This window comes from Mirounga angustirostris, unplaced genomic scaffold, assembly GCF_029215605.1.
Source record: "Mirounga angustirostris isolate CCGP_5_RB_7025 unplaced genomic scaffold, mMirAng1.0.hap1 SCAF_1, whole genome shotgun sequence".
Lineage (NCBI taxonomy): Eukaryota > Metazoa > Chordata > Mammalia > Carnivora > Phocidae > Mirounga > Mirounga angustirostris.
The window spans coordinates 106,458,095-106,471,773 of NW_026991709.1; the positions used below are offsets into that span (position 1 = coordinate 106,458,095).

Genomic DNA, 13,679 nt, shown 5'->3' on the forward strand with positions numbered 1-13,679 from the left:
GGTGTTTTATATTTTCCTTTTAGGTTACATTGTACAGCATGTATGTTTCCATAATGGCTTTCAATGCAAAGGTTAGTGATCCTCTTATTGGAGGAACATATATGACCCTTTTAAATACTGTGTCCAATCTGGGAGGAAACTGGCCTTCTACAGTAGCTCTTTGGCTAGTAGATCCCCTCACAGTGAAAGAGTGTGTAGGAGCATCAAATCAGAATTGTCGAACACCTGATGCTGTTGAGGTAAGTATGTTGTAATTTGATTTATTTTTTATTATTTTTTAAAGATTCCACCTATTTATTTGGGAGAGAGAGAGCACGAGCAGGGTGAAGGGCAGAGGGAGAAGCAGAGCAGGGAGCCCAACGCAGGGCGCAATCCTGGGATCGTGACCCCAGCCGAAGGCAGACGCCCAACCAACTGAGCCACCCAGGCACCCCAGTAGGTTGTAATTTTAGATAACATTAAGCTAGTATTAAGATATCAATTTTCAGGGATGTCTGGGTGGCTCAGTTGGTTAAGCATGTGCCTTCAGCTCAGGGCATGTTCCCAGGGCCCTGGAATCGAGTCCCACATCAGGCTCCTTGCTTAGCGGGGAGCCTGTTTCTCCCTCTGCCCGCCGCTGCCCCTGCTCCTGCTCTCTCTCTCTTTCTCTGACAAATAAATAAATAAAATCTTAAAAAAGAAAAAAGATACTAATTTTCAGGGGAACCTGGCTGGCTCAGTCTGTGGAGCATGCCACTCTCGATCTTGGGGTTGTATGTTTGAGACCCACATTGGGTGTGGAAATTACTTAAAAAAATAAAATCTTAAAAAAAAAAGAAAGATTAATTTTCTTATTTTGCCTCTAGAAGTACTGTATCTTTTTAAAAAATCATATCTGCCCATAGTTTCTTCTTTTTTTTTTTAAGATTTTATTTATTTGACAGAGAGAGAGCACAAGCAGGGGGAGCAGGAGAGGGAGAAGCAGGCTTCCCACTGAGCAGGGAGCCTATTGCGGGGCTCCATCCCAGAACCCTGGGATCATGACCTGAGCCGAAGGCAGACGCTTAACCAACTGAGCCACCCAGGTGCCCCCTATAGTTTCTAGTGTAGAAATCTCTGTTTGGTTTTTTTTTCCTATCAGAACTGAGGGTTATAACACTTAAATCAGTAAGAGTAGCTCACGAAGATGCTTCTCAGCAAGGAAAGAGCAGTCTCTCTCCCCTTTACCTTGAGGATCCTATACAGTACGCACTTAATAAGTGCATAATTAACAGCTAAGTTTTATAATGATAAAAAAGGGAAATTCCATTGACTATGTAACAATTGTAGCTAAACCTGAATGGTTAGCAGTCTATTGTTAAATTATTTCAAATTAACATTAGCCCACTTCTAGAGTAGATTCATTGGAAATTTCTACACATTTCCCAAATATGAAAAGCTATATCTTCTTTTTTTTTTAAAAGATTTTATTTATTTATTTGACAGAGGGAGACACAGCGAAAGAGGGAACACGAGCAGGGGGAGTGGGAGGGGGAGAAGCAGGCTTCCCGCGGAGCAGGGAGCCCGATGCGGGGGCTCAATCCCAGGACCCTGGGATCATGACCTGAGCTGAAGGCAGATGCTCAACGACTGAGCCACCCAGGCGCCCCTAAAAGCTATATATTCAAAATGGAAAATGAGTATTGTTTACAGCAAGAGCTGAAAAATATTTTTAATCCTGTTAGTAGCATTAGAGAGATTAAGACATATTAGCATATTCACCATTTGAAATGAACAAAATGATGAAATGATTTAACAAAAATACATTTTGAAGGGAGCCTGGTTGGTTCAGTCAGTAGACCCTATGACGCTTGATCTCTTGGTCTCTGGGTTGTGAGTTCAAGACCCATGCTGGATTACTTAAAAAAAAAAAAATAATAATAATAATAATTAAAATACCTTCCAAAAAATTTTTTTTATTAATCCCTTAAATTACAAAGTAAAAACGTCTAAATTGCTGAATACTTCCGTTTTGAAATTGTGAAATATTTATTATAATTTTACTTTTACAGCTTTGCAAAAAGCTTGGTGGCTCATGTGTTACGGCGCTGGATGGTTATTATGTAGAATCCATCATTTGTGTTTTTATTGGATTTGGTTGGTGGTTCTTTCTTGGTCCAAAATTGAAAAAATTACAGGATGAAGGACCATCTTCATGGAAGTGCAAAAGAAGCAACTAATGCATTCACTACTGGACATTCTAGGAAGGTAACTGTAGTTTCATTTTAATTCAGACAGCTATGATAATCAGTGCACGGGAGTATAAAATAATATTTTAAACAAGGAAGTTACTAATATAAAATGCCAAATGATTAAAAAATAGAGACTCTCTGTATAGTTGATTATATTTTCCTTGCCTTGTCAGTGTATTTGAAGTTTACTTAAGGTCAGGAAATGGGTTCTTAAAACAAGTTTTCTGGCCTTGTTATTTGATTTATATCTTTTTAATTTACTGACCAAAATATGTTTTAACCTGCAGTGCAGTAGTCATGGGCGGTAACCATGCAGTCAAATATTGTTATCAGTACCTATCACTGAGCTGTATTTAAAATTTTAGTACAATATATTAAGTGGAACAGAGCTTGATATTCAGGTGCTAATTACAACTAGTCTGGCCTTGTTGGCAGTTAAATCTTATTTTGAATTGCAAATTGGTTAAATTCTATGTGGAATTTGCTGAGAAGAGAATGCAGACTACTGAAATGCCATTTTAGTTGTTATTTTTCTGACCATAACCACATTGTACTAATGAATCTGTGTTAAGAAGACTATTTTAAATGTATTTCCTGCTTTTGTAAGCATTAAAGATTTTTAAGAAGATTATTCAAACTATTTTTTTATAAAATGAAAGCTATGATTTTTAGTTTAATGATTCCCCTGTCCCCCTTTTTTGGAAGATATTCTGATTCCTTGTTAACTTTTACCCTAAAACTTACATGTGTTTTTGTCATAAGTGCTTCATGGCATACAGACAGCTCATGAAGGGATCTAATTTAGTGTTGTATGTATGTTCATGGCAAAGTTTTGAAAATAAAAAATGTTTTTCTTCAAGCAGTTTTTTTTATTACTGAGAGAAAAAAACAGTAAAGCTTTTCGATTAAATAAAATCTAAATGATTAATACCATAATTTTAAAGACTAATGCTTAGAGAGAGAGACAAAGACATTTTGTGCCTTTGACAAGTTAAATTATGTTGTGGAAGAATGTTTCTTAATTAAGCACTTTACTAGAGAGAAAAGATCTCACAGTTACTTTATATGAAATCAGGTACTGTATTCCCACTTATTAAAACACAACGTTCTGTTTGTAAACTGTAATGTCTGGTAGAGGATTGATATCCCAGGAAAATTAAACTTTTGAATACATTAGCAATTCCCAACATATTATGTACACCCAGTAATAAGGTTCTTTGCATATTTTGTGTTGTGTATTACTCTGACTCTTTAGGGATTATGTAAGTCATTCCAAAGTTATAGAAAAAGAAAGATTAAGTTGAGTCTGACTTATTTTTATCCTGTGGGAAAACATATACTAATTTTTGATTTTGTTAATTTTATAACATAGGTGGAATTTTAGAGTGGGGTTTTATATAAGTAATGGAGGATAAAATGGGTGGGAGAAAATGGCACTCAGCATCTGAAGATAGAGGCAGTTCTCTAGAACTCATGCATTGCCATTGGAAAGCCTGTGTTGGGCATCGATGTCAGATTCTGAAGAATCACCTGGAAAATCATCCTAGAAACAAGGAAGCTACACCAAACCATAGTCTCCCATACTTTGTCACATGGGTTGTCCATTATCATGTATTATAATCAAAATGTTTACTTGAATAAAGAAAAAAACCCACTTACTCTCATATGTGAAATGTATTTTGCTTTTTAAATTTTGGATTAAGAAGGTGACATTGCCATAATTACCTTTTGTTTCTTACCCATTCATATTAAAAATTTACATACTTTCAAACATACTTTGAAGTCAACAAATCTTTAATGACTTGAAGTATTAAAATATATTGTAAGCCTTTAACTATAAGGTAAAAGCCATTATTAATTGCATTTGCTCTAGAAATGAACATTTATTTTGAATTATAGTCCTTTGGTTATTTGGGTACACGCTTGTAACACATACCAAAAATGACTTCTTAATAGCTATGTGCAACTATATTGCATACATTGATTACTGATGGCATCTTACAAATGATCTACCTGAATCTGAGGATCTGTTCATGGTATATCAGTAGTACTAGAAAATACTACCTTTTTTGCATATGTTTTTCTTTACTGATAGATCCTGATAAACTCTGCCCTCAAGTATGAACGTTAACTCCTCCAGTTAATGTATTATACATTTACTAGCTAATATTCTTATAAATCTTACAATCTTATAAAAGATTAGCTAAGACTAAAACCAAAAATTCCTTCCTTTGTAAATATTTTAATTTTGCCTGATCAATCATAAAAAAAATTTGTTCAATACCTAAAATAGATTCCTCTATTTTTTTTAATATTAAACCTTTGAGATACAAATCTATTGTTTGATTTCATCTCTTTATTACAAGGATTTTTATCCTAAACAGGTGTCAGTGGGGCCTTGAAACCCCTGAATTGCTAGCAAAACTGGACATGTAATTATTTGTCTTTCTGGAGAGAGCTCTTGTTAAAATCATAAATGGTCTGTGATCCAAAAAAGTGTAAAAGCCATGACCTTATTGAATGTGGGCTCTGAATTGTAAACATAACTTTGAAATAATAATTGTGAAACTAATTGTTTAAAGCATCCTAAAAACAATGTTAAAAGAAAAATCTTATGATGAAAACTGGAAAATGTCTGCATTTGTAGTGGTGAAGTTGAACCTTGAACGGATTAGAGCAGGTAAGACATTACTGGTAGGGGAGAGTTATAAGGGTGAGTTCTGTCCCAAAAAAGAAATATCTTAGTCATTTAGTACTTCTTTCCTATTAATAATTTCTATTTTGTCCTGTTAACAGAAACCCAAAAAAGTATGTTGTTTTATATTAAATGGTTGAGCTCATTATTTAATATAACAGAAGACCAGGCTTGTTTTTATATTTTGGGGGATCATCTTTTTTCATGTGGTTGAAAGAATGAATAAAACTGTATGACACAGACCCTGCTAAAACTAAAGAACCAATTTGTTGGGGACATTCCATGCATATTTCCAAAATGTATTTTACCTTAGTATTAGAGAAAGAAAATAAGTTTTAAGAAATGATTCCATTATAGCTAGGATTAATATATTTAATAGCCATTTTCATTACAGGAGGAAAGGTGACAATAGTGTGTCGTACTACTGAGACTTCTTTTAACCAATGTCTTTGGTAGATAGCAAGGCGTAATTAATTGATTTTTCTCTTAGCAGATTTAAAATACCTATTATAGGCCTTATTTCTTTTTCCACTACAGCTTAATCTCTGCCTGATTTGACAGTGCCAAATGTTTAATGTAATCGCTATTTAATTTGGGACTGGGAGCCTTTTCATTTCCTACCTGTCAAAACTGCTATTAGAATCTTCGTTTTACTCCTTTAAATTGTTAGCAAGGTAAATGGGCACGGAAAACTTATATTTTTTCCTGGAATTCTGTTTTGGTAGAGTAAAGTCCTGATCAGGATGGAATAGTTAATGTGCAGGGCTCATGCCCTCTCCTTAAGTGAATAGAAACATTTTTTTATTTATCAGATTATAAATATTGCTTTTAAGGAGGGTTTTTTTTTTTTATGGAGTGGCAGATATTTTATAGGAGGAAATAGTTTTATGTAGCAAATGGAAAATTTTATGATTAATTATAATTTCTCTTTTAAAGAATTTGTCAGGTATATAATTTAAAAGATATTAAAACAGCAATATTTGCATAGTTTATATGAAGTCTTGAAGCATTGAGAAAAGGTTGCTACATTTTAATAGTTTTTTATTGGCAATATATAGAAATAACTTTTTATAACAGTTTTGTGTGAAGAGTAACAAATAACATGACTGAAATGAACAAGGTACCGGTATAATTCTTAGGGAATTATAAATCTCTCAGATCTAGTACTCTAGTCAATTACAATTAATCAGTCACTATTGTAAAATATAAAAATTAAAGACTATCCTTACTTTCATCAAAATGACCTTATATGTTGGAGAAAGTTTACTTTTTATAGCCTTATAATTAATGAAACTGAAATTTTTATCACGTGCATCTATAAAATTAGGAAAATAAATAATCGAGGCAAAAATCTGATATTTTAAAAAGTTAGTTTGGCATATTTGGTAAATTGATAGATTACCACTGTCAAGTTATATCAGTGAATCTAGATCTATTGTCCTCAGATACTGCTTTATGTAAGAATTAGTGTAAAATTGAAAAAATACGCAGTGTTAAAAGTTGTCATTGTTGGGGTCTTTATGAAATCACTGTATCCATGTACAGTTTTGAATTAAAAATGAACAACACAAAATAATTTATCATTTTTGAAAGATCTAACATTGACTTTGATAGTTTAGCATTATTTAAGTGTTTTAGTATATGTGAAATGTTTATTTGGTTAATTTATTTTCAAATGTTAATAATATTAAATATTTATGCAATGTTTAAATATTTGGAGTATATTTGAAATAAATTCTCCAGATTTTTGCATAAAGGATTATTTAAGTGCTCAAAATGATTGTTTTCACAATTGATCTCTAAAAAATAAAATATTGACAAAATATATTTGTTTTCATGTTTATTAAGTACTAGCCAAATTTACCTGCAAATGATTCATGTTAAAATTATACTAGATTGACATTATATAATTAAAAGCAAGGTAATTTCAAGAGGTGTACACCTACCACCAAACCGTTGTTTTTTTGTTTTTTTTTTAAATGAAGCCCTCCTGAATCATTGTATCTTCCATTAGTAACCTGGGTAAAAGGGACAATAGATGGAGGCATAACACTGTATGGATAGTTTGGGGTTATAAAGAATTTCACTGGGAAACTTTATTGTAAAATCTCTCTTTTTTTTTTTAAGATTTTATTTACTTGAGAGAGAGAACATGAGCAGGGGAGAGGGGCAGAGGGAGAGGGAGAAATAGACTCCCCGCTGAGCAGGGAGCCCATGTCTGGCTCAATCCCAGAACCCTGGGACTGTGATCTGAGCTGAAGGCAGATGCTTAACTGATTGAGCCACCCAGGCGCCCCTAAAATCTCTTATTTTTTAAACATTTGTTATTGGATATTGGCTTCTTTAGTAGTTACAATTTTAAAGAATTTATTTAAATTAAAAGACAGTTTGGGATTATAGAGAAAATACTGTTTCTCCACAGTTAGAACTTTCTGAGCAAATTTTACTAAAACTTGGGACCTGTGCTGAAAGAGAAGCCTTTGAAGCTAAGTTGTAACTGAATAGAGAGAAACCAGAGTGTATTAGTCTGCGAGGGCCATCATAACAACATACTACAGACTAGGTGGCTTAGACAGCCGAATTTATTTTCTCACAGTTCTGGAGGATGGAAATTCCAAGATCAAGGTGGCAACAGGTTTGGTTTCTCCCAAGGCCCATCTCCTTGGTTTAGAGACTGCCACTTTCTTACTCTGTTTACATGACCTTCCTCTCTGCACACACATTCCTGGTGTCTCTTCCTCTTATAAGGACACCAGTCCTACTGGATTAGGGCTCTACCCTTATTACTTTATTTAACCTTAATTACCTCTATAAAGGCCCTGGCTCCAGATATTGTGGGTTAGGGCTTCAACATATGAATTTGGGAGGAACGCAATTTAGTCAATAACACAAGAGATACTTCTCTGGTATGCACATTTCAAGGGGAATGAGACTTGGGAACATGGAAACATCTATGGGTTATAAATCTGGAGACATGTCTTGTTTTTCCCCTGAAGACATATCTATATTCCAAAAGGTAAGAACCCAGGATCCTTCCTAAGGAGAACTTGTTTATAGTAAGGACATAAGATTTCTCTTCCAGGCTCCTGGGTGGCTCAGTCTGTTAAGCGTCTGTCTTCGGCTCAGGTCATGATCCCAGGGTCCTGGGATCGAGCCCCGCATCAGGCTACCTGCTCAGCAGGGAGCCTGCTTCTCCCTCTCCCACTCCCCCTGCTTGTGCTCTGTCAAATAAATAAACTCTTTAAAAAAAAAAAAAAGATTTCTCTTCCTTTCTCTGAAAGAGAGGAGAACTTCCATATAGCTGTCCTGTGTAGTTCCCAGATTCATATTTTGAGGCTCCTCACCTATAGTGCAAACCCTAGAATATATAGTCTCATCAATCTGATAAGCTGTTATCAGTCTGGTTCTCATTTGTCACCACACAGGTGAGAATTGGTCTGTGGGGAACAAGTGTGGTTATTTTAAATAGTAATTAAATCTATTCCTGCTTAAGAAACGACATGTGTACTTCAGTACAATGTGAATAAATATAATAGTCATGTTTTATCTGATGCTTCTTGAATTGTGTTCTGTTTAATCCACATTTTTTTGCTTCTATTATGGTCAGAAGCCTAGAATAATGAAAGTCTGGGTGTTATTTTTTAAGTTTTATTTTTATTCTATTTTTTTACCCTATTGGCTATTCTTTATTTCTATTTTTTTAATTATTTTTAAAACATTTTTTTTAAGATTTTATTTATTTATTTGAGACAGAGAATGAGATAGAGCATGAGAGGGTCAGAGGGAGAAACAGACTCCCTGCCGAGCAGGGAGCCCGATGTGGGACTCGATCCCGGGACTCCAGGATCATGACCTGAGCCGAAGGCAGTCGCTTAACCAACTGAGCCACCCAGGCGCCCCTATTTTTAAAACATTTTTTAAAGATTTATTCATTCATTGGAGAGAGCAAGTGTGAGCATCGTGGGAGGGGCAGAGGCAGAGGCAGAGAGAATCCCAAGCAGACTCCCTGCTGATCATGACACAAGACTCTGAGATCATGACCTTAGCCAAAATCAAGAGTCTGACACTCAACTGACTGAGCCATCCAGGTGCCCCTTTAATTTTTTTTAAAATATTTTATTTTTAAGTGATCTCTATACCTGTCATGGGGCTTGAACTTAAAACCCCGAGATCAAGAGTTGCATGCTCTACCCACTGAGTTAGCCAGGTGCCCCTCTTTTATATATATATGTATATATATATGTGTGTGTGTGTGTGTGTATAAAAGTTTATTTAAGTAATCTCTACACCCAACATGGGGCTCAAACTCACGACCTGAGATCAAGAGTCACAGGCTCTTCTGAGCCAACCAGATGCCCCTTTATTTTTTATTTTTATTTTAATTCCAGTATAGTTAACATACAATGTTATATTAGCTTCAGTGTATAATATAGTGATTCAACAATTCTGTACATCAACCAGTGCTCATCAAGATAAGTATACTCTTAATATCCCCTTCAACTATTTGACCCATCCCTCCACCCCCCTCCCCTCTGGTAACCATCTGTTTGTTCTCTAGAGTTAAGAGTTGTTTTTTGGTTTGTATCTTTTTTTTTTCCTTTGTCCATTTGTTTTGTTTATTAAATTTCACATGGGAGTGAAATCATATGGTATTTATCTTTCTCTGATTTATTTTGCTTAGCATTTTATTCTAGATCTATCCATGTTGTTGCAAGTGGCAAGATTTCCTTTTTTGTGAATGAATAATATTCCATGTGTATATATACCACCTCTTTATCCATTCTTCTATTGATGGACACCTGGGTTGCTTCCATAATTTGGCTATTATAAGTAATGCTGCAATAAACAGGAGTGCATTTTTCATTTTGGATTAATGTTTTTGTATACTTTGGGTAAATACTCAAGAGTCAGTTACCGGATTATATGGTAATTCTATTTTTAATTTTTTGAGGAACCTCCATACTGTTTTACAAAGTAGGTGCACCAGTTTGCATTTTCACCAAGAGTACACGAGGGTTCCTTTTTCTCCACATCCTCGCCAACACTTGTGTTTTTGAAAGCCTGGGTTTTAGAACCAAGAGTTCTGTCTCAAGTGACTAGATGTTTCCTTTTATATTTTCTTCTGGTTCAAATGGGACAAATTATCCAAGTAGTTCAATTTAAAGTGATAATAGAAAAGTATACTCCTGTGGGTAGAAGACATTTTATATCTAGTATTTTAGTAGTAAGGTGTGAGTTGAAGCAAAAATTGGAGGTTTTTTTTTTAAAGATTTTATTATTTATTTGACAGAGAAAGACACAGCAAGAGAGGGAACACAAGCAGGGGGAGTGGGAGAGGGAGAAGCAGGCTTCCCGCTGAGCAGGGAGCCCGATGCGGGGCTCGATCCCAGGACCCTGGGATCGTGACCGGAGCCGAAGGCAGATGCTTAACGACTGAGCCACCCAGGCGTCCCCAAAATTGGGGGTTTTATCTGAAGGAATCTGACCCTATAAGTCAGGAAATGGAAATTATTATAAAAGCAGAAAGAAACAATTCTGGGTTAAAAAAAATGGTAAAAACCATTTCAAAATAACACTTTCACAGGTTTTTGAACATTTTTGTTTATTAGGTTAATAACTTCTGACAAAAGGAAAAATAAAGGTTTTGTATTTTTTTTGTCCTTTATTTCTTTCTAGTCCTCTAAAGAAAAAACAATTTTTTTAAGATTTTAGTTTTAAGTAATCTCTAAACCCAATGTGGGGCTCAAACCTACAATCCTGAGATCAAGAGTCGCATGCTCTACTGACTAAGCCAGCCAGGCACCCCCCAACATTTTTTTAAAATGCTGATCATGGGACATCTGGGTGGCTCAGCCTGTTGAGCTTCTGGCTCTTGATTTTGACTCAGGTCATGATCTCATGGTCATGGGATTGAGTCCCATGTTGGACTCTGAGTCTGCTTGTCCTTCTCCTTCCCCATCTGCCCTCCTCCCTCCCCCTGCTGTGTTCTCTCAAATAAATAAAATCTTCTAAAAAAAATGCTTATCAGATATTGCCTGAACTAAGAGACCAACTTATAGATGGGTAATGATGTATATATAGTCAGAGGTATACAAAAGCTATGGTTTTGCAGATTATAAGCATTGATTTATTAGGGATTACCTTTTTAACTGCCAATTTCTAATAAAATGAAATTGGAGGAGAAATAAAGACCATCAAAGTAAACAGGGTCTACACTAGAATATCAGCATTGGAAAGGAAAAGAAGAAATCGATTCTAGAGATTATGAAGTTGAATTACAAGGACAGGTGGTTGCTATAGGAAGCAAGGACATGAGCTTTTGAGTGTAGATGATTGTAGGAAATGGGGGTGGAAGAGTAGCTTTGAAAGAGGCAATTTTAATCAGAATATGGTAGAATGAATGTGAAAAGGGACTTGTTTCAAATTTATTTTCCTAAGTAATTGAGACTTGTCCATGGGAGGAGGTGAGTTCAGGATCTCCCTATGTCACCATCTTGAACTAGAACTTCTTGTGATTTTAATTTGCATTTTCCTAATGGCTAGTGATGTTGAACATCTATTCTTCCTCTAATACCATGTTCCCATTGCTTTTGTGAAGGTAGTATCCCATTGACTCTCCTGGAAGACATGTTCAGATAGAACATTCTCTGGTTTTATGTAGTAAGTCCATTCTAATATTGCGATCTTTCTTTTTGACGCATTCCTCATATTCTGCTAAGGTAGTTCTAGCATCTCCACCCTCATTTACTGTAGGCAACCATTGTGTCATTGCTTTAAGGAACCATCCCACTTGTGTAGTAGACTTGGCTTAGGTGTCCTTCCCAGAATGCCCACTAGCCATATATTCTGCTTCCTGGGTCCAACATCTATAAGAGTCACTCCCAAAGGTGTTTTCACAGTCCCTACTGGTACATTAAACCTAGTTCTCTAATTTTCTCCATGAGCAAGATTTTTCCTCCTCTCACAGGTTTGGTCTATCTCCACTCGGGTTATGCTGAGATTGACCATCTTATTGGCCTGGAAGCAATGAGTGGAGGCTATACAGGCCCCAGAGGCATTTGTCACTCCTAGTAAGCTGAAGTTACATGGAAGCAGAAACTGTGAGAGCTGTGATATGCATAAACTATGAGGTGGATAACATAGTTACTGAATTTCCTGTGTTGCTAGAATGATGCAAGTTTACATTTGTGGTCCCAGCAAAATTATTACCGGAACTTTTTTACAATGAAAAAATGTCCTGGTTTTGATCTTAAATTGTACGGTCCACCCTAGTGATAGAGAAGAGGGTAAGGAAGCCAATTTCGTAGTGGGAAGAATAAAAAGGGAAGTGTAAATGGAAGAAGAAAAAGCAAGGTCATGTTGGTAATGAAGCACTAGCATGAAGAGTGTCATGATGTGAATCCTAAACCTTTACTAGAGATATTTTACAATGTCTGAAGCCCTGCTCTGTTTGGAGTCCTAACATTTTGTGAGGTTCCTTTCTCTCCTACTTCTACTCTACTTAACACTGACAGTGCAGCTCCCCTTATTTGAGGTAGACAAAGCAAATCTCTGTTCGTGGCCAAGAGACGAGCTCAACTAAAACAAGTATTGTCATACCACAAATGCTGAACTAAAGGATATATGTTAATATATTTCAGATTTTGTCTGTTAATGGCCAGATGAATGCCCTGAAGTGAAAGTAAACTGTGCATGTAAATTTAATAAGCACTAAGTATTGTGGTGATAACCAGTAGGCAAATATTTCGGGGTTTTACCCTCCAGTTTTCTAAATCAGGCTTATAGGTAGATAGAGTGGAATGGCAGAGAAGTGGGCTATACACGTAGGACAATACTGTAAGGAATATTTAATTCTGTTAATGATATAAGGATCACAAGAATTGCAAGATGACGTTACAAAAATACATATATCCTCCTTATTATGTGGGTGAATCTAGCATAATCTTTGATTCTTACATTGATTCAACAAATTTTTTTATCGTCTTTTCTACAAAATGTACACTGAGGAAAGAATAAAAGTGTCTTGACATGTCTTTCTCCTTTAGAGATTCATAATTTTCTGAGCAAAGAAAGGGCAATGAAAGAACTGAGGAGACAAAGATTAATTGTGTTTAGGAGAACACTCTGGAGAGGGGGTTGTATCTTTTATATGCTTGCTTCATCCCTTTTTTTTTTTTTAAGATTTTATTTATTTGACAGAGAGAGACACAGTGAGAGAGGGAACACAAGTGGGGGAGTGGGAGAGGGAGAAGCAGGCTTCCCGCCGAGAAGGGAGCCCAATGTGGGACTCGATCCCAGGACACTGGGATCATGACCTGAGCCGAAGGCAGACGCTTAACGACTAAGCCACCCGGGTGCCCCTGCTTCATCCCTTTCTGAAGGCACGTGTCATGTTCAGCGCCCCAAGCTTAAGGCAACTCTAGCTTTTTTCTTAAGCTTAACTGGCCATGTTTTTGGCCACTTAACCTTGTCATACTTCAGCTGGTTGTGTTAGAGGAGTGAGCCCCTGACTGAAAGACAGCCAATAAATAGATCAGCTATCAGTCCAATAGGTGGGTGGGCATGAAAACTTTGCTTGATAATGTTAGGGAGCAAGAATTTCTGGACTAAGAATCAAATTGTTGTGAGACAGATTAACAGGATAAAATCAAATTTAATAGGCATATGTAAGGGGAATCTGCATAGACATGGAAATTCCAAAGACAGACAAAATGAATTATGTATGTCATTCTGAACTGAGAAGGGGGCAGGGGTCTGGGATTTTAGAGGAAAGG

At 36.0% G+C, this 13,679-nt stretch overlaps 1 protein-coding gene across 6 annotated transcripts in view; it reads left to right on the top strand.

Annotated features, from left to right (window-relative positions):
- SLC33A1 (solute carrier family 33 member 1) overlaps window positions 1-13,679 on the top strand; it is a 46,334-nt gene that overhangs the window by 22,230 nt on the left and 10,425 nt on the right. For 2 of the 6 annotated variants that reach the window (XM_045903501.3, XM_045903496.3), the window contains 2 exons: window positions 24-239; window positions 2,031-3,069. In XM_045903501.3, coding sequence (XP_045759457.1) covers window positions 24-239; window positions 2,031-2,198 — 384 coding nt within the window. In that variant the 3' untranslated portion in view covers window positions 2,199-3,069. Of the gene's footprint in view, window positions 1-23; window positions 240-2,030; window positions 3,070-3,582; window positions 6,724-13,679 lie in introns of those variants that run through there. The other 4 variants (XM_045903497.3, XM_045903498.3, XM_064586016.1 and 1 more) reach the window with 4 other exon arrangements.